The sequence below is a fragment of the Asterias amurensis genome, chromosome 2 (genome assembly GCF_032118995.1).
Source record: "Asterias amurensis chromosome 2, ASM3211899v1".
Taxonomy (NCBI): Eukaryota; Metazoa; Echinodermata; class Asteroidea; order Forcipulatida; family Asteriidae; genus Asterias; species Asterias amurensis.
This window is the reverse complement of record NC_092649.1, coordinates 24010132-24034338: the sequence shown is the minus strand read 5'-3', so window position 1 is coordinate 24034338 and position 24207 is coordinate 24010132. Positions and strand designations below refer to the sequence as shown.

Here is a 24207-nt window from a genome sequence, read left to right as displayed (position 1 = left end):
GCATTTTTGTTGTTGATGGGTAAATATTTGTTTTTCCGTTTGAAATACGTCCCCATCGGTTGTGTAAAAAAGAAAACCAAATCGACAACGTACTTGTTTATAGTTAATCTACCATGATTCGTAAATGTGAAACAACTCTCATCACCACAAGTGAAACATGACAATACGAAAGTTGCACCCCACCTTCAAACGAGAACCTACGCCTACCTTCCTCCACGCACATACCTGTACCATCTGCGGACTATACAGTCCGTTAGTGTTTAACATAACGCATTAGGGAGTTTCGAACACGTAGAACGGGGGTTAAAGAGCCGTGACGTCATCGGATGGTGCCAACTTGCAATTGCCTGCCATGTTTTTTATCTAAGTTATTGGCAAACACATTATAGTATATAGAAGTGTACATTTAAATATAATTATACAGCGAGTGTACTTAAATTAAACCACTTGATTTACAACAGTTCTTTTGTATCGCGTCCCAATTCTTCTGTTAGAAACCTCCTCTTTAAAGGTACTGAACACGTTATTGTCAAAGACAAGTATTCTCACTTGGTGTATCCCAACATATAAACAAAATGATTTCAGTGAGAAATTAACTCTTTATCAAAAACTACTTTATTTCAGATGTAGCCTTTTCTCACAAAATTGTATACCATCAACCGCCCTCCATTTGCTCGTTACCAAGTAAGTTTTTAATGCTAACAATTTTGTTGAGTAATTAGTAGTGCCCAGTGCCTCATTAAAACTCTACAAAACGACACTATCTGAACCCAAAAACTCTTAATATTATGTCTATCGTCTGTACCAAATACTATTTAAACATTTATCGTTGAGATATAGGTGATAAAGATAAAGGTGTTAAACAGATAAACGTTGCTTCATTTATACGGCGAATCTTTTTTCCCACGTTGTTGGTAAGATACGCGAGTTCAAAAACGCGGGGGAAATGAGCTCACAAATCTGTAACAGGTTGGGACTCAGAGCGGTACCTAAACACGTAGTAAGATCGTGAATCTTCGCGTCGGCTGAATCAAGTTGACTGCAATTTGCTTTCACTCTTAAAACAATATACACACACACATGTCAACAAACACCGTCAAGTTCATGGTCCTTCCTTCCTTCCTACGTAAAGGAAGCTAATAAGGAAATGTACCATACAGTAACCTTTGTCACGAAGACCACAACCCCACAACCAGATGATGACGAGAACGTTTGTTTTGATATGACAGGCTACCTGTGATCTTTGTGTGTGTTTTGTCATTGTTTTTTTGGCGTTTCATCTGGCACAGTCCACGCACTTAGATCAACATATTGTGGATGTCACAATGAGCTCCAGTTACCTTACGTATGGTCTTTTTCATCAAAAAACGGAACTGTTTTAAACTGTGAAACCATTATTTAAGCAACGTGTATTACTACCCGAAGCCAAATCATCTCCTGTGGTAAAAACGTAAAGTCCGGTTCAGTTTTAACCGCAGCAGCGCATGACAAATTCTACACGTTCAATTTTAAGGAAAGTCGCACCGTGAAAACTCGACATTTTGTCTGTACGTCTTTTTTGTGGCTGCTGAACGATCATGACTTCCAGAGTTGGTGGTATCTTTGCTGGAATTTTACTCCTTCTTGCCTCAACGTGTTATTGCGACAATCCAGGTGAGTTGAGACAAAGACTACATAAAGTGGGAGTAGGACAATGGATGAATTTTATAAAGAGTTAAGACTAATCTTATCTCGAGTTGAGACGAGTTACCAGTCCTAACTTTCGACTAGCCTTAAGTTGTTTAATATCTCCTAGGACTGGTCCTAGGTTTTTAGGACTAGTCCTAACTCTAGGACCAGTCCTAACTCTTTTTGAAATCGAGCCCTGAAGATTTTTAACAAGGTTTGCCTTAAACGTTTCATTCAAGGAGTGTCCATAAGGACCAGTTATAGCTTGGCATTATAGTCCCTTAGATTTTTGACTAGTCCATATTTATATCAAAGACGTCTCAACACTAAGCTAGCCACACTGCAACAACTGGGGTGTGGAAACATAATTGGTTTTGTCACATATTATAGCTTCCCCCAAAACACCCAAAATTTACACAATAGACTGTCAAACTTACACTTATTTTATCTATGTCAATATTGCATTGGTTTTATTATAACACTCTATGGTGTTAAATTAGATTTTTGTTTTTGTATTATGTGTGAAAACACCCATGGTGTCAAATTCAACACAGCCGGAGCGCTTAGAGATAATTTTGGTCATTTAATTGGTGTGTTACTTAGCAACTGGTATGGAGACCAGTCAGTGTTAAGGTTACACAGTGTAGCCTTCCATGGCAATCATCCCAACTCTAAGTAAAGGTTTGGTTTCAAATAAGATCATTTCTGGGTCAATTCAATTTGATTTTCCCATTTAAATCAGCCTCTTTCATTCCGGTTTAAGGCAAAAAGGCTCATCTGCGTATTTTGTTCCCAAATTGTCATTTTTTTCAAGTTGGGCTTTTTCGGAGGGCACACCGTAGGCATTGTCTTACTGTACCTAACAATATCCCATACTACATGGCAAAGTTTGATATCAATAATGGTTAGTAAATTTACCCGATTCTGATGTTTCTTTACTTGTCTTTGACAATTACCAAAGGTGTCCAGTGTCTTTAAGGCTGCCATTTGTGGCTGGCATGATGCGTTTACTAACACTACATATTGTTGCAATGACCTCCATGTAACCTCGTACTTGCACCAAAGGGAGGTACCAGAGAGGCATGACTGTTGGGTGTTTGTTTTTATAAGAGGAATGCTTTCAAAAGTTCACAGAGGATTAAAAGGAAATGACCGGCACTTCACCCTTTTGCCGGCCACTCTTTCCTGTATAAAGGCTATCACAACATGCGTTTTACATAACAACTATTGGTTTTGAGTTAGTTGCTTCGTACACTAAAAAAAACTGGGGTGTTTAATTGATTCTTCTTGGTATGTGTCAACACCAACATGGTGTAATTTATCCCCATACTATATCGTTGGTGAAATTAACACCGTGTCGGTGCTGTCACATCATATTATAGATACAAAGCAGATCAATTTTTAAATGGTTAAAACACCCCAGGTTTTGCAGTGTACACATGCCGACTTTTAGACAATGGGGTCCAATCCCTATCAGGAGCTTTTGGATTGTTATGCCAAACACCTCTTCTGTGTATCGAGGCGTCGTTACAATCAAGACTTAATTTAGAACAAAATGCCTAGTTACACTTTCAAAACTACTTGGTCAGAATTGACCCGATTCTAGGGTCACTGTGGATAGGGTCAATCTGACCCGGGAAAATGTTTCAAACATGGGAAATCATCCCGGATTCTACGTCACAGTTTGACTCAATTATAGGTTTTTTTTACCCCAAAATGGGTCAGACCTTCCGGAATCTGGAATCCGGGTCAGTTCTGACCCGGCAGATTTTATAGTGCACACCACACGCTACCAATGGCTGATGCATTTCTTTGACAAATTAGGATATAAACTAATAGCCAGTAAAACCTGTTTGAATTCTAACTCATGTGAGGTATTAATTTGAGTGTCTTTGTTACTTAGGCCCCCTACGTGATTTTCAAATTATACTCTAAATACTTGAAACTCGTTAAAACCACTAGTTTCTGTTAAGGACTTGGTAGAACCCGCAGTTTTGTAAACGGTCGTCACAGTATTCTGGAATAATCCGTTGCTTCCGGAAAAAAAAGTATTTTTGCCAAACCACTAAAATAACCCATTTTCATTTAGAAAAAGTTCAGGTTCCTTCTTCTGATTAAAGTTAGTGTAATTTTTAGGTGTATTTGGCAAAATAGCGCTGTGCTTTATTTTACTTTATATTGGCCAAACCCGGCCACACTTTACAAAGCCTTTAAAACATTATTATATAAATTCCAAATATCAATTTGCTTGTGTGTCTTTTTCAAAGTTCAAAAAGTCCGATTTTATCCCTTTTTTCCCCGCTACCGACTATAGTAGTGAATGGTAACTGGAATGAGTGGGGGGCGTGGCTAAACTGCTCAGCGTCATGTGGTACTGGAACTATTACACGACATCGGACGTGTACAAACCCCTCCCCAGAGATCGGAGAATCCCAATGTAATGGAACACTCCAAGAGTCAAAACTTTGTGATACCAACGTCACATGTCCATCAGGTACGCGTGTTGTTTTATTTGGTTAGCCACTCTACTCATTTATCTGTTGCTACATTCACAATATAAATGTAGAAACGGGGGGGGGGGTCATTAAAAGGCACCATGCATGTTGTTTAGATTTTTAGAGTTTTGCCTTCTTTGCAAGATAGGGTGAGGCAAATTTTGCATTCAATACCGTTTTAAAATTTTGACTGCCATGACTCAACGGAGACTTTTATGAATGGCCGTAAGCTATGTAGGTTTATTTACAAATGAAATAAAGTGTCAAACCCCGAGTCGTTCCCCGACCTCGGTTGCAATGACCTTCGGTAGTTGTTGACGCAGAATAAGATAGCAAACGAAACAAGTTTATTTTACAAGAATGTTCACATTTTAATAACTTAAAGGACACTATCAGTCTTCTCACTTCATGTATCTAAACATATATGCATAAAATAACAAACCTGTGAAAAGTTTAGCTCAATCGGTCGTCGAAGTTGCGAGATAATATTGAAAGAAAAAACACCTCTGTCACACGAAGTTGTGTGCTTTCAGATGCTTGATTTCGAGACTTCAAATTCTAATTCTGAGGTCTCGAAATCAAATTGGTGGAAAATTACTTTCTCGAAAACTACGTCACTTCAGAGAGGGCCGTTTCTCACACCGTTTTATACTATCAACCTCTCCCCATTACTCGTTACCAAATTAAGGCTTTATGCTAATAATTATTTTGAGTAATAACCAATAGTGTCCACTGCCTATAAAACAGTGGTTTCTGAATATAGTACAACTTGTATGTGTCTCTCGCTATGCAAAGTGATAGTAAGCGACCATTAACCAATACAAAACATCCGTTATTGTGAACACCAGTTATTCATTATTTTGGTCTTAAATAGTGAATGGTAACTGGAGTGAATGGGGGGCGTGGCCCAACTGCTCAGCGTCTTGTGCTACTGGAAATATTACACGATATCGGACGTGTACAAACCCCTCCCCAGAGAATGGAGGATCCCAATGTAATGGAACATCCGAAGAGTCAAACTTATGTGAAAACTTCACGTGTCCAGGTACGCGAATGTAATAGTTTTGATAAAGTTGTACTTTATTGATATAAACAATTATTCTGAGTTTTAGCTCGCGCCAATATTATATTTTTTTTAGGCCCTGCATTGGATCTAAGAGGGCTGGTTTTATGTGTAACGTCTTGGTTGAATAATTTTGATTGTTTGCTTGTTTCTGTTTTAAACTTTTCTTTGGAAACAAAATTTTTCCGGAGGCACCGTTTGAAGAAATGCAGAAGCAGAAGGAAATACTATAAACTTCATGTATTTTATGCATGTTATTTTCATATTCTTTTATTTACACAGAAGATCCAAAACAGTATTGCAATTAGAGGAAAGGGCATTGCCAATAGTATGCATCCGGACGTCAAAATGAGGATTGACGCATAGCAAACCGATTTATTGATTAAAAACATGTTGTTCCAATATTGCGTTGGAAAGAGCGACGGGAGAGAGGGGAGCTAGAGGGGTATGGGTGAAGGCGAAAAACAGAAAGTTGAAAACACAAAACACACCTTAGCCCCACAGAGTTTTAAGTGCGCTGATATCTTTTTCTGTCTGACCCTTACTAGTGGTGGATGGTAATTGGAGTGAATGGGGGGCTTGGCACAACTGCTCAGCGTCATGTGGTACTGGAAATATAACACGATATCGGACGTGTACAAACCCCTCCCCAGAGAATGGAGGATCCCAATGTAATGGAACAGCCCAAGAGTCAAAACCTTGTGATACCAACGTCACGTGTCCAGGTATGGGTAAATACCGGCCCTCTAGCGGTTAGATAGTTGCCCGTAAGCCTTTCCCAGCACCATTTTGATTCTAAACTAATATAACCTCACATTTATGTTCTTTTAAGGTGTGTTTTTTTTTAACTAAAAGAACAAACTGCAGTTTCGGGCCTTTAAATAAACCTTTAACACATTCCGAAGTAAAGCCAATTTTCTTGGAAATGTGATTATGCTCAGAATGACGTAAACAATGCCAATTTACCTGGTAAGTCTGCTGCCACCTAGCGTTCAAAAAATTATCATTAGAAACCGCACGTACGTCGTCTTCATTATACCCAAGCCATGACCTCTAAAGGTGTGAGGGGCAACTGGCCATAGTATACAATCATGTATACATGCATCATGACTTTAGTCGAGTTTAGCTTTGTTCCGGTTCATTGATAAACATTTTAATAACATCATTAATTAACGAGAGTCTATTGTTTCACGCTGTTTTCTTTTAGTAAATGGGGGATGGAGCGACTGGGACAACTGGAGCCCCTGTACGGTATCATGTGGCACAGGAGGTGAACAAGTGCGAAGCCGTGCTTGCAATAATCCCCCACCGAGCAATGGCGGTCTACCCTGTGGGGGCGATTCGAGTGAAACAAGTGAGTGTGACCAGACCACGCAGGCACCCTGTAAGTACACCTGTTGAGCACGATAGTTAATAAAAATAATAACAATTATATTATATTTTATGGCTTTGAGGGGTACAAGAATATATTGCACGAGCTATGACAACAGTCGAAGACGAGTGCAATATTGCCATAGCGAGTATCCCCCGAAAAAAGGGCCATCCAACTATATGTTATGGTAACCAGCGAAACTTGTTAAAATGCCATATTGAAGCAGTAATGCTGTCATCCGGGTACTTTTTACGAAACCATTCAATACGCTGATATATGTTTGCCTCTAGAAGCCTGATATAAATAATAACAATAAATATCGAAGTCTTATATAGCGCACGTAACTACCAAAGAAGATACTCAAGGCGCTGAGTAAATACAAACTTTCAGAAAGATTATTGAAGTGATGAATTCTGAGACCAAATTATTTAGCACCTTAAATGGGGTTTACAATGTGCTACAGCAGCCACAGCCAGGAATACCGGGGCAAACCCTTCTCTTTTCAATAAGTGTACTGGGTTATTTTACATGCGTTACACAACACATGGGACCAACGGCTTTACGTCCCATCCGAAGGACGAAGCAATGGTTATGTGTCTTGCTTAAGTGTCACGGCTGATTTGGGTCGACAGATCGGTTGGCGTAGCCCTCATCATAATTACGTAAGGCAAACTCTCAAGAAATTTACTTTTTGTTTGTACAACTCCTTTATATTTATAATATTGATTGATGTTTGACTGTACACAGGTTGCCCCTGGGGTGAGTGGAGTGCTTGTTCCGGAGGATTCCGACTGAGGATAAGAGACAGAGCGGGTGATTGTGCGTCCGTACAGGGAAACCCCCTTGAGAGTGAAATATGTTCCAGACGGTGATCATCTAGCAATCCGAAAGTTCCGATCTGTTAGGCTGGTTTGGTCGTGTTGTCCCCCACTAGACAACGTATTTATTAGCAGCACGAGCAAATGAATTGAAGTATATCAACTTTTAACATTATAATATATCTGTTAAAAAAACGAGTACTTTTCTCTATTTTGTTTAATTAAGTGATTCAATACACACAAACCACTGATGATTTTGTAAGCCATCTATGGTCCGTTAAGATAAAAAAAAGGTATAGCTGATTAAATTCCTGTTTGGACCGGAAGGACAGGTCATTCGTAAGGTTAAAATGTGTCGTATTGCTACAAGGTTTAAGCTACAATTTGTTTAACTCCCTGTTTGGACTGGAAGGAAAGGTAAAAAGGGGTCATGTCTTAAAAAACACTATTGTGAAATGTGTCATACTACAAGACGGCACAAACATATTTCGATCAGGAGATATGATACGTAAAGTTAAGAACTTATGGATGAACCCACTTTGACCTTTCCCGTACAGCTGAGGTCTCGAATTCAATTCAAGTATTTTAGTGAACAATTTTAGAAAGAAAAACACCCTTGTCACGCGAAGTTGTGTACTTTCAGATGCTCGATTTCGAGACCTCAAAATTAGCTCTCAAAAATCAAGTTCGTGGAAAAATACTTCTTTCTCAAAAACTATGTTACTTCAGACGGTGCCAGTCTCGAATTCTATGCATCTGAAAGCACACATTTTATGCGATAAGTGTGTTTTTTCTTCCATTATTCTCTCGCATCTTCGACGACCAATTGAGTCCAAACTTTGACAGGTTTGTTATTCTAGAATGCATATTATATTGGGATACACCAAGTGAGAATACTGGTCTTTGACAATTACTTTAAAAGGTATCCAGTGTCTTTAAACAAAAAGCTTTGATATTACCGCAATTTGACACCTGACATCAGATGACAAATACGTCCTTTTGATACTAAGTTTGTTTAATTTACAGAGTGCAAGATGGTAATATGTAACGTTCTCCAATAAGCGAAACCCTATAACATTCGTAGGAATCATAGGTCCGGTCACCGCTTTGATAATCCAATTTTAGCGTTCAAATTTCATTGTAATTTGCTAGACTCACATAAAATCAAAATTTCTTATAGATTTACGCATAAATCACCACCATGAACACGACTATTATTATCAAGTCTATGGTAGCAATAGAATTTTAGTAAACTTGTCAGAAGACGAGATTGATAAATTAATTTGTTTAATAAGTTGTGAAAACACATTTCGATTAGTTTTATGACCTGGAATAAATGTTGTTTAAAATGTTGTTAAAATGATTTCTGTATTAAAGGGAAACAAATGTTTTATTTATATCCAAATGTTTTTGAGGTGTTAATGTTTCAGTTTATGTAAACAGACATAAAAAGCACAATATAAATAACGTCACGATGTCGTGACCGCCACCGAAATTGAGCCCAGGGACAATTTTCGTTTAGAGCTGCTTTTATGCAGGTTGCTTAACAATTTTCTGTTGAACAAAAGAGAGCAGGATATACAGTCAAAAGGTGTACATGTGACATGGTCACTAAATTGGCTTGAAAGCTTATTCTGGTAAGCATAAATATTTTGTGCTTAGCTGCCGTTCAAACTGTGTCCGGGTGAAAGGAGCCGGTTCGGTTTCTGTAAATAACAGCGGATACCGAAACAATAAAATGTCTGTAGATAAGGGCACCGGAGTGAAGAATGCTATTTTGTTCCTGAGTAAATATTTGCTTGGGGAAAAAGCCTAAAAATAATATTTTTTATTTTTTACCATTCACCGATGTGTGGTGGGGGTTCTAGACTTGGTGCGTTGGGTGTGGTCTTATTGGGTGTGGTCCTGATCAATTTTGTTGCAATGAAATTCTACCAAGGAATATGACAATTGCCTATGAACGGAACCTGCCGTCGATTTCGCCAAACTCTTCCTGACTTAGGATTAATCTTGTGACCTAGGACGAGTTCAGTTATGTGTCCGAAGACATGATGACGCATTGAGTCCATCCTAAGTTAGGACGGTCTTGTCCTAACCCGAGATAGGATTAATCCTAGCGTTTCGTAAAATCGGCTGCAGTCCCCCTTTGAATCTTCAACGTCAAATTGAAACGATAATAACATTTTTATGACAAAGGAATTAGGTTATAGACTGCATGGTAAAGTCTCGCGCGAATCGAAAATCAGAAAACAGCTTGAACGAAGACTAGGCCTACGCTTTTTGCTATGAAAAGAAATCTTTCTAAGTATACAAAATTCCTAAAAAATATTAAAACACAATTAAGAGCAATTTGTTATCAAGACAATTTAAATTTTTCATAAAGTGCGAATGGTTTGTTAACTAAAACTTAGAACAAAATAAACTTTGGGACGAGAGGCTGATTTTTAGAAACCCCATTTGCCAATCACACTCGAATTTTGTGCGACCACCTTCAAAGGAACACGTTGCCTTGGATTGGACGAGTTGGTCAAAACAAAAGCGTTTGTAACCGTTTTTTATAAAATGCATATGGTTGGAAAGATGTTTTAAAAGTAGAATACAATGATCCACACAAGTTTGCCTCGAAATCGCGTGGTTTTCCTTCTACTGTGCGAACTAACATGGTCGGCCATTTATGGGAGTCAAAATTTTGACCCCCATAAATGGCCGACGTGTTAGTCGACGAGGTAAAAGGAAAACCACGCAATTTCGAGGCATGTTTGTGTGGATCATTGTATTCTACTTTTACAACATCTTTCTACCCATATGCATTTTATAAAAAACGGTTACAAACGCTTTTCAAAGACCAACTCGACCGATCCAAGGCAACGTGTTCCTTTAAGACGTAACAAATTGAGTGAAACTCAGCCGGGCAACGTGCTTAAATGGTTTACCCAGTGCACTTAACCGGAAACTTATCCCCATACTCGGGTTTTCGTTATTGGTTTGTTACATTTACTTTACTATTTCCCCGTCATGCACTGTGAATTTCTACTTTCCCAATCACCTAATACGAATAATTATTGTTGTAGCCATAAACTACGACTATGGTATTTTTAACGAAAATGAATCGCACACATGTAAAACCAATGTGGTATGGACTAGACTTGCACAGTCTTACTTTGATTTTTTTTTACACAAAGAGTATGTCATTATCAATGCTCTGTGAAACGATTCTGTACAAATGCCGCGTAAAATGACTCAACTCTTTATAAACGAGTTTCCATAGCTTTAATCGATGTGTGTTTATGTACTTTCAATAAGTTTACAGATGTGCTTTGATACAACACTACAGACTCATTTTGTTAAACTCATAAATACTGAGCAAAAATTATACTTTAAATACTTCAACAATAGTTGGGAAATATACACGTTAAATTACAAATTATTATTAACACACTGTGTTTAAAAAAAAATGACAGAATGCAATCAGAATACAATATTCAACCACACAAAAATATATAATATATATTTTTAATAAACATTGACATTTTGTGCAAAACAATGTATCTGCGCGCATTGTTGACCACTCAGTTATAATATTCAAGTTAATAAAACCAGGGCTGAATGCAAACCGATGTATAATTATGTATGTAATTAGTAGGGGAGCAGTGCAGCTGCATCGCATTGTTTTCACAACGAGTGTATAATTATATAATATTGGATGGCTTTCAGGGGGATACAAGAATGCACGAAAATTGCACGAGTCGAAGACGAGTGCAATATTGTCATAGCGAGTGCAATGTATTACCCCCCGAAAAAAGACATCAAATATTATTATTGTTGTTTGTATCAGGCTGAGGACTTGATCAAAGCAACCTTATTTTGGCTCACCTGATTCCAGATTTAAATTCGTGCTCGAATGCTGTTCAATGACGCTCCTTGTTGTATGTAGGCCTAATGCTCGCCGTCTGTTTTTCATTCCTCCATGCTTCCACATACAATTTTGACAAAACAATCGCAAGCGTAGCTTATCTACTCATTCAAAATTCGTTGGAAGATTATTTTCCGTCAGGTAAGCTATAAGAACATGTACTGCTTGTTGTGTAGCCTTCATGGTGTTTTCTACGTCTTTGTTCTTCAAAAGTTCTTCAAAATCCTCATCGGAAACCGAAGTGAATCTCGCGCCGCTAGTAGAAGCAGCCATTGTTGTTGATTATCTGCAGCTCCGTTCGCTGGTTAACAACAGTGGGTGAGCGCACGCTCTTAACTAAATTATGGGAACCAGTGAAACTTGTTAAAATGCCCGGATGGGGCAATATTGAAGCAATGTTGCTGTATCCGGGAACTTTTAATGACACAATATTGCTGTCAACCGGGTACTTTTCACGAAAGCATTCAACACGCTGATATAGTTTAGCCTCGGAAGCCTGATATAAATAATAAAAATTAGTATGGATCACCAACAACTAAAAGAAAAAAGGGCGCCACCAATTGGTTGGATCAGAGACAATTTAAAACGACTATTCAGTGTTGACATCACTTATCCCTGTCAGTAACTTCAGTAAGCATCATTAACTGTCTGTGTCTCCCTACTAAACTAATTATTGATTTGTATTTTTCCTTAAAAAAAGAAGACACAACACCCAAATCTTGAGAACAATTTTGTTTAGTTGTGTAATAGTATTTAAATATTAAGCAAAAAATAATTCACATTATACTACATATTTTTTTTCTTTGGTTCGAAATTGAATGACTTTACACGGAAAACAACTGGTGTTTTGTTTAAAATTAATTTATATTTACCTGTATAAATACAATGGCAGTTAAATACGTACAGCATTGTGCACTTACAAAATTAAATAATTCAAACATTATATTCTTTACAAGGTAAAACTATACTCTTACGAAACATTATGGTTAATAAAAGGTGAAAGTTACGAAACATTATGATTAAACAGTAAACGTACAACATACAACGTACAAAATAGAATAACAAAGTTTGAACATCAATACAAAGGATAAACATCGATCGTCGAAGCAAACGCGCTACCATCGATCATTGTGAATTAAAGTTGACAGAAATCGTACTTAAAAAAAAATTCAAAGGACTAAAACCTAAGGAAATAATGTGCTTTTCGTTTTAACATGTTTGATATCAAACTTCCCTGGCAACAGTTTTAGCCAGGGTCAGCATTGTAAAGGTTCCGGGTCAGAGTTTGCCATGTTCCGGGTCAAATGAGGCGCGTTGATAGTGAGGTGCGGGTAGAGGTGGTCTTATCCAACCCACCAGGAAGATGTTTAAAAATTGTGACCCAGAGAGGAAATCTTTTGTTATTTTGTGTAGACTTATGGACAATTCTTATAACGGTAACATTTTTAAACAATAAAAGGGGATCAGCTTTCTACAAACAAAAAAATACAGTTTCTCAAAACCGGCTGAGGAATGTAAGCAGGCTAGTACCATATCAACCTCGTGTTTCGGTGATGGGTAGGCTACGTCGAGGGGGAGATGGGATCCAAATCTGGGTTTAAAAAAATGATTCCTAATTCCTGGGTTAGGGTTATGTCACAGATTGGAGTCTTTGGTTACTACTCACTCACTACAGGCGAGCCAGTAGCTTACAATGTGCGGACCCAAATCAAGTGACAGTTTAGACACAGGTTGTGGTTTGACCGAGTAAAATAACTATGATTATATTCGGTATTTATATAGCGCTTTATGCACCATGTCTCAAAGCGCTTCCAGCATTATAACCCTGATCACTGGGCCATTTCATTCCTTAAACCATCTCAGCTCCCTGAAGAATATACATCAGCCCGTGCTGCCCAATATGTAGCGCCCTAAGCTAAGTATGATTAATAATCATAGTTGAATTGATTCAAAGTGTATTAAGAGATTTAAGAGTTGGTGATGATATTGAGTCTGGGGGTATGTAGAATCAATGAGTACGTCAAATCAATCGTTCATTCCTCTCGATCAACCATACATTCAATAGTGAATACCTCAACGGGGAGTGTTAATTCCACTGAGTTGACGGGGGTGAACCGGACGTACATCCAGGCTGTTCGTGTGAACAGGGTTATCTACCAGTAGAGCATCCGGGTGCTGCACACGTGTTGATGTCCAGGAAATTACCGGGGCAAGTTTGGGGTGACACTCTGGTGCAGGTTCTGCTGCGAAGAGAGAAGCCCTGTTTGCCGCATTGAACTGCTGAGCATGGCGTCCAGTCAGACCATTCGCTCCAGCCATTGTTCTGGTCTGTAATAGACACGATTAAAACAAAGCTCATAAGAATCCAAATTATGACTTCAAGTGTAAAGGACAAAAGTGGGTGATGATAATAGTTTAGAGCTCCCAGCGGGGCCAATTTAGTAAAGCTACACTTGAAAAAACAGTGTTAGAATTCCAACACAAAAAGATGTCATGTAATTATAATTCTTAGATGTTAAAGGAACACGTTGCCTTGGATCCGTCGAGTTGGTCTTTGAAAAGCGTTTGTAACCGTTTGTTATAAAATGCATATGGTTAGAAAGATAATTTAAAAGTAGAATACAATGATCCACACAAATTTGCCTCGAAATTGCGTGGTTTTCCTTTTACTTTGCAAACTAACACGGTCGGCCATTTATGGGAGTCAAACATTTGACTCCCATAAATGGCCGACCGTGTTAGTCGACGAGGTAAAAGGAAAACCACGCAATTTCGAGTAATACTTGTGTGGATCATTGTATTCTACTTTTAAATTATCTTTCTAACCATATGCATTTTATAACAAACGGTTACAAACGCTTTTCAAAGACCAACTCGACCGATCCAAGGCAACGTGTTCCTTTAAATTTGCATTGAGGATTTACTTTATTAATTTATATAATTTTGCATTTATTTTTTCCTTATTTTTTTTATTTTTATACAACTGTTAATGTTCTGTCTTGTGCTATAACTTTGATTTGTTTGTATTGGTCGAATAAATAATAATATTATAATAAAAGAACAATCATTCTGGGTGTCACCCTTTACACCAATGTGCATTAGCACTGTTTACTAAGTATAGTACTGTGTACCTTCTCGAGTTCTGTGAAAAAAAGGGAATAATTGATCCTTTAAAAAACAGGTGTTTATCAAGGTACAGTGATAAGATAACAGAAAGGTTGCGGTACTTTATTTCAAGGGTGAAAGCAGCAACATAAGGCCAAATAAACAAAATACGAGTTGATCGTCCGGGTTTTTCCAAAAAGAGGAGGATTTGTTTTTTTCAACGGTGGCCGCCAAACATTGTATTAGTCAAACTGGCCACCGATTCTTCATTTTAAAGTCACCACATACTTTCTTAAAGGCAGTGGACACTATTGGTAATTGTCAAAGACTAGTCTTCACAGTTGGTGTATCTCAACATATGCATAAAATAACTAACCTGTGAAAATTTGAGCTCAATCGGTCATCAAACTTGCGAGATAATAATAAAAGAAAAAATACCCTTGTCACACGAAGTTGTGCGCGTTTAGATAGTTGATTTCGAGACCTCAAGTTCTAAATCTGAGGTCTCGAAATCAAATTCGTTGAAAATTACTTCCTTTTCGAAAACTATGGCACTTCAGAGGAAGACATTTCTCACAATGTTTTATACCATCAACCTCTCCCCATTACTCGTCACCAAGAAAGGTTTTACGCTAATAACTATTTTGAATAATTACCAATAGTGTCCACTGCCTTTAAAAGATTAGTAAGTTTAATGAAAAATACTAAAACAAATTGTATTTTTGAAGAAAAAAATGCAAAACAAAAATTGGGGGAAAGAATTAAAAAGGCCTGCGGCTTTAAAAAAAAAAAGATGAGGGAAGGTACGATCAACTGGTATTTGTTATTCTTTTGGCCTAATGCAAAGACGTGTAAACGTACCCGGACAATTTCCTGGACAATTACGTGTCATCGATTGGAGGCCGGCGCAATGGCTTCCGTCTCCGGACGGTGGAGGATTGGTACAGCTTCGAGAACGTGTTGTCTTTGAGTTGTTGTCACATGGATCACAGTCTGACCATTCGCCCCAGGCTGTCCATCTTCCATCGACTGAAAAGAACAAGAAAATAACAAAATATACATGAATAAAATGGTGTGAATATCAAATATTTGGTGTGATTGGTTTGTAATTTAAAGGGAAGGTACACGTTTGGTAATTACTCAATTAGCAGTTGATAGTATAAAACATTGTGGGAAAAGACTCCCTCTGAAGTAACGTAGTTTTTGAGAAAAGAGATAAAAGACTTCTAACTATAGAAGTCTTTTATTCCTATCTGAAAGCACACAAATTCGTCTAACAAGGGTGTTTTTTGTTTCATCATTTTCTCGCAACTTCGATGACCGATTGAGCCCAATTTTTCACAGGCTTGTTATTTTATGCTTATGTTGGGATACACCAAGAGAGAAGACTGGTCTTTGACAGTTACCAAACGAGTACCTTCCCTTTAATGCAAATTTGTATCTTCTAACTTTGTACATTGAATCTATTTTGGCCTTTTGGGTCACCTGTTTCGAATTTAATATGTTATTGGTAACAATAAATATACCGTAAATATGTTTGTTAAGCATATAAATTTATATAATTGTTACCCTTTATTTCCCTCGAAGTGTTCTCTCAGAAAACACAGAAAATACATGAGAAATAAAATCATTAATTAATAACAACACCTACTTCCAAAGAAACAAGTGATATTATTTCTTTGTAAGTGGAAAGTCCAACGCCATCTTTTTCAATACTGCATTAATTTACTGCTAAATTTTGTCAATCGGGAAACTTTGTTTTCTTCTTTAAAAAAAAAAAGGGATTGGGATGGTAGCTGAGTTTCTCCTATAAATTAACAATCAATCAGAATAACAATCAATAAATCAATCAATCAATCAATCAATAATTCTACTGATAAAGTCGATTTAAGGATAATAACTGTGCACCTTTCGAGTATCTCGAACGCATTCTTACAAAAAGAATGATCCGAATGTTGCCTAACGAAAACGGTTTAAAAAAAAAGATTGATTGTTTGATTTTTTTTTTAACAGAAACAAAATATCTCTGTTGTTTTTTCGGTTCCATTCTGTTGGTAAAATGTTCGAAGATCATTGCGAACCAAACTCCGTTTACACAGCGGAGCTGTGACTTGTACGCATGGAAGTCGTTAAACCGTGATCAAGTGGCAGATTGTTGAGCAGTTATGGCTCATTTCATGATGTTCGGAAACCGAAGACGTATTCAGAAACTTATTTCTTGACTACCCCCATTGAAAACGGTCCTGATTTAATCACACATACACCATTTATCAACATTTTATACACCCTCTAAACACAATGGAGCCTCTGACTGCGATTTCGTTTTTTGCCTTTTTTTTTTAATTAACAAAATGGTTACACTAATGACTTCAACCTTGTCGTGCTCTCTGTGCACACTATACAAACAAAAACAGTGATTAAGTTCACTTTTTCTGAGAGTCCCTGGGATTTACAAGCACAGAAATAAATGAAATGTATTGGAGGGGTTTCGGTTATAGAGATGGGCCGTGTCCAAATCAAGCGATGTTATCATGGCTGCGGCCTTAGCCGATAACTGCATGAAGCGGTATTGAAGAAAAACGTCATTTCAATGATAGAGCCACAACATCGAAATTGTTATTTAATAGCAGCCATAAAGATAATTTGAATGGAAAAAAGACCAAGATTCCTAAACCAGAATAACGCTAATTATTGAAAGGACTTATAATGCATAATAAGAGCTTGGTCAACGAAGAAGAAAGCCGTATACAAAACATGTTGGTATAGACAGACAAACAATGTACAGTTACATGGAATGTCAATTTAATTATGAAGCACATGTTGAACATGTAAAATGGCAGATGGGTGTGCACCACTTGAAAATCTCGCTTGATGCGTTATATTCAAATTTCCACAGCCGCTCTTTAAAATACCTTGGCATGTTATATTGCTATCACATGGAATAGTCTCCTCACTCGAGCCGTTACAATTCTGTCCTCCGTTACAAGTCCGATATCTGGTCACATTGCCAACACCGCATGGTGACGTGCAGTTCTGCCAGTCACCCCATACACTCCAAGTAGCGTTACCAATATCTGTCACGCGAACAACAGTAACGTTACGTTACACCATGAGTATGGTTTGGTTGAAGTTGAGCCAAGTAATTTAAAACAAAATCTTGAATGCAAAAGGTGTTTTTGTATGTTGTTGCTGGTGGTGGTTAATAGTGGTGGTAAATGTATGTACAGTTTAAAACAATGTGATTTATTTCCTTTTTAGTTGAATTGTTTTCACTACCTTTGCAGCTCGTAGTGCTATTGCATGGGATAGTCTCCTCATTCGAGCCGTTACAGTGATCTGTGCTGTTACAAGTCCGATATCTTGTCATATTGCCAGCTCCGCATGACGCCGTGCAGTTCAGCCAGTTTCCCCATTCGCTCCACAAGACAGTTGCAGTATTGTTCGAATCTGTCACAGTGTCATAACAACCTATTACTCAGAATATCATTGTAGCTGAAACCTAATCGTTTGTGGCCCAATTTATAATCTTGACACCCCCCCCCCCCCCCACCCAGGTGCGCCCCACACCCAACAGTCACCGATAATGCATTGTTCGTGACTATGTGAATTTTGGGGGAGACAACCACACAAATAACTTCCTTAACTTTTCTCTTAACAACAACCAACGTCACAAACCTGAAATTGTACCTTTCGCATTTTGAAGACAATAATTTTAAAGTTGTGTAATCGATCTCTTTTATGATCAGTATTGAATGTCCGAAAAGTCCAGGCCACGGAGTAAGATTGACAAGTTGTTGTACCACGCAAAGGTTCACCCTCTTTGTTTTTGAGGAGCGCCCTCTTTTGACCATATCATTCAATGAATTCAACACCAGGTTAATTGCCGCCCTCTCTATGCTTTATTTCACATAATGCCATAGAGCTATAATGCCCACTTACATCTAGTAAAAAAATGTCTGTGCATGTTTTGAGATTATCATTAAAGTGCAGTTCTGCAGGCGTACCATTCTGAAAATTCGTCTTGTCTTTATGTATAACCGGAGTTTCCACCAGGGACTGGACATCCTTCATGTAGGGTACCGGTTCCTCCTCCTCGCAGGCATTTTCACATCTCTTGCCGTTGGTTTTGGTGGTCCAGCCCACACCGCCGAGCATGCAACACTCCTTCGCACCAGACCATCTCGTCTGGTTGGACGGCGGGCGTATTTCGTCAGTACACCGGCCTCTTTGACCTATCGGGGTGCGCTGACCAAAACAGTATCCCGTAACTCTAGGTTTTCGATCTGATGATGGAACCAGGATTTAATTATGATGTCGTGTGATGGTGAATTTTATTCCCCACGAGTTGACCATGAATCAAAGTCAACCGAAGGACACAATGCAACACCTACTTGTAGGCCTACCGACAGAATACGAACCACACACAACAAAACTCCATTGAACAACAACAAATAAAAACAGAACTCCACACTAAACAAAGACTTAAAACAATATTGGCACTATAAAATAAAATAAAAGTAAAGACATGCCCAACCCACGACAGTCCCATCAGGACAGAATAAGAACCACACACAACAAAACTCCACTGACCAACAACAAAAACAGAACTCCCCACAAAAACAAACACTTACCACAACATTGGCATTAATAAAATAAAATAAAAACCAGTAAAATTAATGCAGAAAACTAGCCTATACATCGGTGGATTGTGTATACCAAAGACCATGTAGACATACCATCACAACAAAGCATTTTGTACCTTTATGGCAAAACGTCCACCGTTGCAATGTTCTTATTTTTATTACATATTTCTGGTAACGAAACCGACGATGCCTCATAATATAAGTGAACCTTACTGAAGCTCGCAAGCCAAACTACAAACAAGGATGTTGTTGATGGCTTTGAAGGCCAGAAACACCGAGGTTAACCTCTATAATCTTCCACAGTAGTGCTCTGGAGTGAAAGTGACCGGCGTGGGTTTGGTCATTACTCTATGGTTGGTTGTATCACGAAAGGACCTTGTAGTCAAGGTTTGATGATTAAAGTTCAGTTCAATTCGATGTATGTAGTCTGATACGCCCGAACATGGAACACTACTTCGTCCTTACTCATCACACATCACACCATCACACCAAGGATAAACTATAAAATTATGTGTTGTAGGGCCTCTGTGACGGTGGTACAGATTTCCAAATGTTAAACATTTTATAGATCACAAAAACAAATTGCAAATTCTTTAAGTTTGCTTTTCGGTTGGTGGTACACTGGTAGTATAAGCAAGCATATTACGACTAATCATCTTGTCTATTAACATAAGGGTGAAGTGAATTTCTTTTTATAACCGCCCAACACACCTTTCCTCTGGTATTTCCATTCACTATCCTGCTATACAGTTTCAGCAGGAAGTCTCACTTCCCATGTGTGGTTTGTTCATTATTTACTACCACTATAGTTGAGGCCGGCTATCCAGTTACTTTTAGGCAACTCTTATGGATTTGACCCCGTGTTCAAAGTTCTTTCACATATAAATTCAATTTCCGATGGCAAGGCCGTGTGTTTGAACACAACACGGAAATCCTCCGAGTGTATTACAGATCGATAAAGTGATAAGGGTTTGCAGCTCTTTAAAATAGAAACGAAACCGAGGATGTTGTATTAGGTTACTCTTAAAAAAAACGGGTTCAGTTTGAGTGAATGGAAGTTCAGTTTGAATTGGTTTTTGATGTGGATTCTTAATTATTAGAAGAACATTTTTAAGGTAATTTTGACAGTTCATGCCATCATATAGAGCGCCCGGTTAGAACTTATGCAATTAAACTCTTATCTACGGCCCTTTTCGAAACCACAGCTCATGCTTTGGATTCGGCTTCAGGCTCCGTCCTCTTGTGTGAAGCCCTAGATGAGCGCATACGCAAAAACACGCACTTCAAACAACCGCGGGGCCAAGCTAGCCTGAACCGAAAGTAGAGCCACAGCCGTGGGATTCGAAAAAGGCCTAAGACTGTCTAGTAGAACATGATGCGAATAAACTGTGTGCGTGTTTTGCTACCTCTATGGTTTTTCTAATCGCATTGAATGTGCCGTCGGTGGGCGTGGTCATGGGCGTGGTGCTACGACAGGACGGGGGCAACGCGGCTCCCCACACACCCCAAAAGGAGTCCTTCGTGGAACGACGCCAAGGTGCGGTTTTTATACGCCCTCACCAAAAGACGTTTAGCGGGAGGTGCCCACTGATAAGTCAGTAAAAGAGATCAGTGGAGGGCCCCACGTAGTGGATATCCTCAAGTGAGAAGCTAGCCACGCCCCCTTTGTAGCCACCTGAACTCTTCAGCGGTAAATGCGTGTAAACAGGAAATAAAACTTACACAGTAGCGCGAGAATAACGAATTTTCAAGAATGCCTGCAGCTGACATTATTGAGTATTGACAAACATAGTTTGGGTTCTTGGCTAAGTTGGTGTGAGATTTTACTTTCCTTAAATGGCACAGGCCCCACTAACGTTGCGTCGTTATTGACAATGAGTTTCAAGTGTCTTTCGTATACAAGCAATAGTTTTTGCAATGAGTAGTGTTTTAAAGTAATGGCACAACATCGTTAAACAGTATTGCCCAAAGGCCCACACTTTGTGTATCACAACTTATATATAAAATAACAAACCTGTGAAAATTTAGGCTCAATTGGTCATCTGAGTCGGGAGAAAGTTACATGACATATGTTTAAAATAAATCCGTTATTCTCGATATCGAGAATTTATATTGTTTTAATGTTTTCTCAAAAAGTAAAGCATTTCATGGAATAATATTTCAAGGGAAGTCTTTCACCATTACCTTTTGTAAACCCTGTAAGTTATTTGTAAATCTGTGAACTTTTAATTTTTGTTCTGTTCAGAAAGTGTCCATCGGCTTTAACTGTACGTACTACGTTTAATCACGGAGAGGTAATTCTAACTCCATCGTTTTAAATAACTCAAAAATACCATTTTTTTCCAGTGAATAATAATATAAGTGCGCTAATTTAATCATAATATATTAAAGTCATACATTTGGAACTCGGAACACAATTATACAGTAGAAGTTATTCTTGATCGTTCGCTTAGTTTGCATTTGTTTATTTATTTATTTAAATAATTATTTGGGAAAGCATTTTATGACTATCTATCACAAAACAAAATCCATACTGTTGGTTATATGTTTATTTATCTATCAATTTTTTATTATAATAAATTGTTTTCAGTTACAAAAATTCCTGCTAATAAAAATTGGTGTCCAGATCGGTTCCAGCACTATGTCAAATTTACGTTTGGCTATAGTGTTCAAGTCCGGCCGTAAACCCCAAAAGACGCGCGGATCACAAAATAAGCGATGTATTTAACCAAAAACCACGATAGTCTTAAAACAGCGAGAGTAAGAGTCTTCTTAATTTTGACAGTGCCAATAATTGTAAAAATTACCAGTTGCTGTTGTTTTCACAGTAGATTAATTTAAAAAATCACTTACTATTGTATATTTTGCCTTGATTCGGCAAGACTAGGTCGAATCGAACCGAAAACATTCCACATCCTCAAAGACTTATAGTTATTATAACCGCTTAAACTCAAGTGCCAATCCCATGAAAGACTTTTTATTTTCAGTCCAGAAAACTCACAACTTGTCTCGGGACCACAATAGCTATACAGGGACCTCTCTCACGAGAACGGGGCTTGAATCAAGTTAAATAGTGCCAGCTTCGCGTCCAAAACGTTTTCAAACGCCACACGGTGCACAGTTTCTAACGTTCAGGTCAAGTTCAAAATTGAACACACAAGAAAGGGACAGAAAAGGAGCAGCCACGAACTCCGTTTGGATGTTAGATAATGGTGGTGGGGTTTCTTAGTAGCAAATTATAGAAAATATGTAGGCCCAATAAAGTACAATGATTGTGTTAGAGGTGGTACATTAAGTGTTCCACTTAGTTCCACATGTCCCCGAAAGAACACTAGAGCCGTCTTTTAATTGTTGAGCCTTCCAATATGAAAAGACGAACCATAAGACATCCACATCACAACTACTGAACATACATTAAGGTTGAAGCATATTGAGTTAGTACCCAGTTTCTGAAAAAGTATGTTGAACGAATGGCAGCTTTATGTTTTTGCAAAAAAACAAACACCTTTTTTGTGCAGTTTCGCATATGATTCGTGTTCTACTTTTGTTTAAACAACAACAATAAGTATAGGCTACAAAACTATGGCATAACATACCCGGCTTACCTGACGTCGCAAATGCTGTTGAAGAGAAAAGAAGCTGGACCGTGCAGCCAGCCACAAACAGAAATCTTAAAATTGAAGTCATCTTTGAAGAGAAAATTCCTGCAAAACTGAGGCGATAACGATAACACTAAAACTTCGCTCTGGTAATATATCTTGCGTGTAATAATAATCCTTGGCGAGTTGTATAACGCAGTGTTGCTGTATGCTTTCACGAGTCGTGTTGGTTTCTACTTTCTAAACCCCGTACCGTTGCCTTTATATGAGGTATTGCCATTGGTTGTTGTCACGTAGAACGCACTACAAAGGGTCACTTACTAGCAACACTTCCGCAAATGGTGGAGTATTATGACGTAAGTTCATCTACTTGATTAGGTAGTGACCATTATCTGACACTTCCTGGGGGAGGGTATGTCACGTGGTGTTAATTGCTTACCTTTTCAAGGTCTAACTTGAGAAACTAAAAGCACGTTTTTCAAAAAGGATATCGACAAGGAGATTTTTAGGTTTTTCTTTTTGAAAATGCTGCTTTCACCATTTCTGTTTCTTCACTCAAGTAATCTTTTTAATATTGTATTTAACCATTAACATAATATTCCTGAAATATATTTTTAATGAAATTGTATTGTAAAACAAATTTCCTTTGTCTTTGCTTTTTTATTTGGTGATGTATATTTATAGAATAAACGAATATTAAATTTGAATTTGAACTTGAATTTGTATGTAGGGCCGAAATGTTGCAGATTGCACTCGTTAGACATTAATAAATGTGCATTGCTTGTTACTAAATTGTGCATGACCTTATGTTCCTTCTATAAATTTCTATCAAAAGTTAGAAAATTTACAACGTATGATTTACTGCATCACGTGATGAAATCAACATTGCTCAATCCTTACTTAATTTACTTTGGTAAAATTGAAATGATTTAAGAGAACCTTTTTTTGTCGGAATTACTTTTATTCTTTCGACTTGTTAAGTTCAGCTATGAACAATTAAGGAGTAGAGCTCATTTCTCGGAAACATGTTGTTTTGCGAGTTGTGTATACACCTAATGATCGAACCCGTGTGCCAGATCGAGGTTGATTGAACTGGAATGAGAACAAGGTCGTGTGAGAATGAACTGATGGAAAACCAATACAGATTTGATTTTCTGTCATCCATCATGAAGGGTTTGGTTGTAACTAGATGGATACTACATTTATTTAAATGTTGTCACGATAAAATACACATTAGTCGTGAAAATCGAGGTACATGGTTACAAATATAATGCGAACCAGAAAAGTAACAGCACTACAATTTACACGAACGCTGGATAAATAATCACAAAAACGGGACAACATTTAGGCTAAGGGTGAAGCAAAACGTTTGTTCCCGTCCTGACAGAAACTATACTCACTAAACAAACAAACAAGCACATCAACGGACTAAACAACAATGACTAAGGAACTAAGACAAGATGTCGTCTAGAAATATGTCATAAGTTTAATTACATTCCTGCGAATGTTTTTACTAAACAAACAAAAAAGT

General features: G+C 38.0%; 3 protein-coding genes across 5 annotated transcripts in view; 1 reads left to right on the top strand and 2 right to left on the bottom strand.

The window, feature by feature from the left end:
• Positions 1 to 11854, bottom strand: part of LOC139954280 (coadhesin-like) — a 42569-nt gene extending 30715 nt beyond the window's left edge. For both annotated transcript variants that reach the window (XM_071954012.1, XM_071954013.1), the window contains exon 1: positions 11290 to 11854. The gene's annotated coding sequence lies outside the window, so the exon portion shown is untranslated. The remainder of the gene's footprint in view (positions 1 to 11289) is intronic.
• On the top strand, positions 1074 to 9918 carry LOC139934033 (properdin-like). 2 transcript variants are annotated; one of them, XM_071928307.1, is made up of 6 exons: positions 1074 to 1653; positions 3983 to 4162; positions 5038 to 5208; positions 5775 to 5951; positions 6434 to 6610; positions 7346 to 9918. In XM_071928307.1, the coding sequence occupies exons 1-6, from the start codon at positions 1578 to 1580 to the stop codon at positions 7468 to 7470; spliced, it is 906 nt and encodes a 301-aa protein (XP_071784408.1). In that variant the 5' UTR covers positions 1074 to 1577; the 3' UTR covers positions 7471 to 9918. The 2 variants fall into 2 exon arrangements, with proteins under 2 accessions (XP_071784408.1, XP_071784409.1); XM_071928308.1 differs by lacking the exon at positions 5775 to 5951 and having other exon boundaries at positions 1075 to 1653.
• A 131-nt stretch (positions 11855 to 11985) lies between the features above and the next one.
• Positions 11986 to 22896, bottom strand: LOC139954283 (coadhesin-like). Its single transcript, XM_071954017.1, has 6 exons — positions 22683 to 22896; positions 18439 to 18717; positions 17711 to 17881; positions 17347 to 17508; positions 15296 to 15463; positions 11986 to 13657 (listed from the first exon to the last, which is right to left on the bottom strand). Exons 1-6 carry the CDS (start codon positions 22762 to 22764, stop codon positions 13479 to 13481), a joined length of 1041 nt encoding a protein of 346 aa, XP_071810118.1. The 5' UTR covers positions 22765 to 22896; the 3' UTR covers positions 11986 to 13478.
• Positions 22897 to 24207: the final 1311 nt, after the last annotated feature.

Coding starts and splice junctions, on each gene's coding strand:
- LOC139934033 (XM_071928307.1), top strand. CDS start 1,578: ATGACTTCCAGAGTTGGTGGTATCTTTGCTGGAATTTTACTCCTTCTT. Junction 1,654..3,982: donor GTGTTATTGCGACAATCCAG/GTGAGTTGAGAC, acceptor TACCGACTATAG/TAGTGAATGGTAACTGGAAT. Junction 5,209..5,774: donor TGAAAACTTCACGTGTCCAG/GTACGCGAATGT, acceptor GACCCTTACTAG/TGGTGGATGGTAATTGGAGT.
- LOC139954283 (XM_071954017.1), bottom strand. CDS start 22,764: ATGACTTCAATTTTAAGATTTCTGTTTGTGGCTGGCTGCACGGTCCAG. Junction 18,718..22,682: donor AACAGCATTTGCGACGTCAG/GTAAGCCGGGTA, acceptor TTCCATCATCAG/ATCGAAAACCTAGAGTTACG. Junction 15,464..17,346: donor TAGCAATATAACATGCCAAG/GTATTTTAAAGA, acceptor TGTTCTTTTCAG/TCGATGGAAGATGGACAGCC.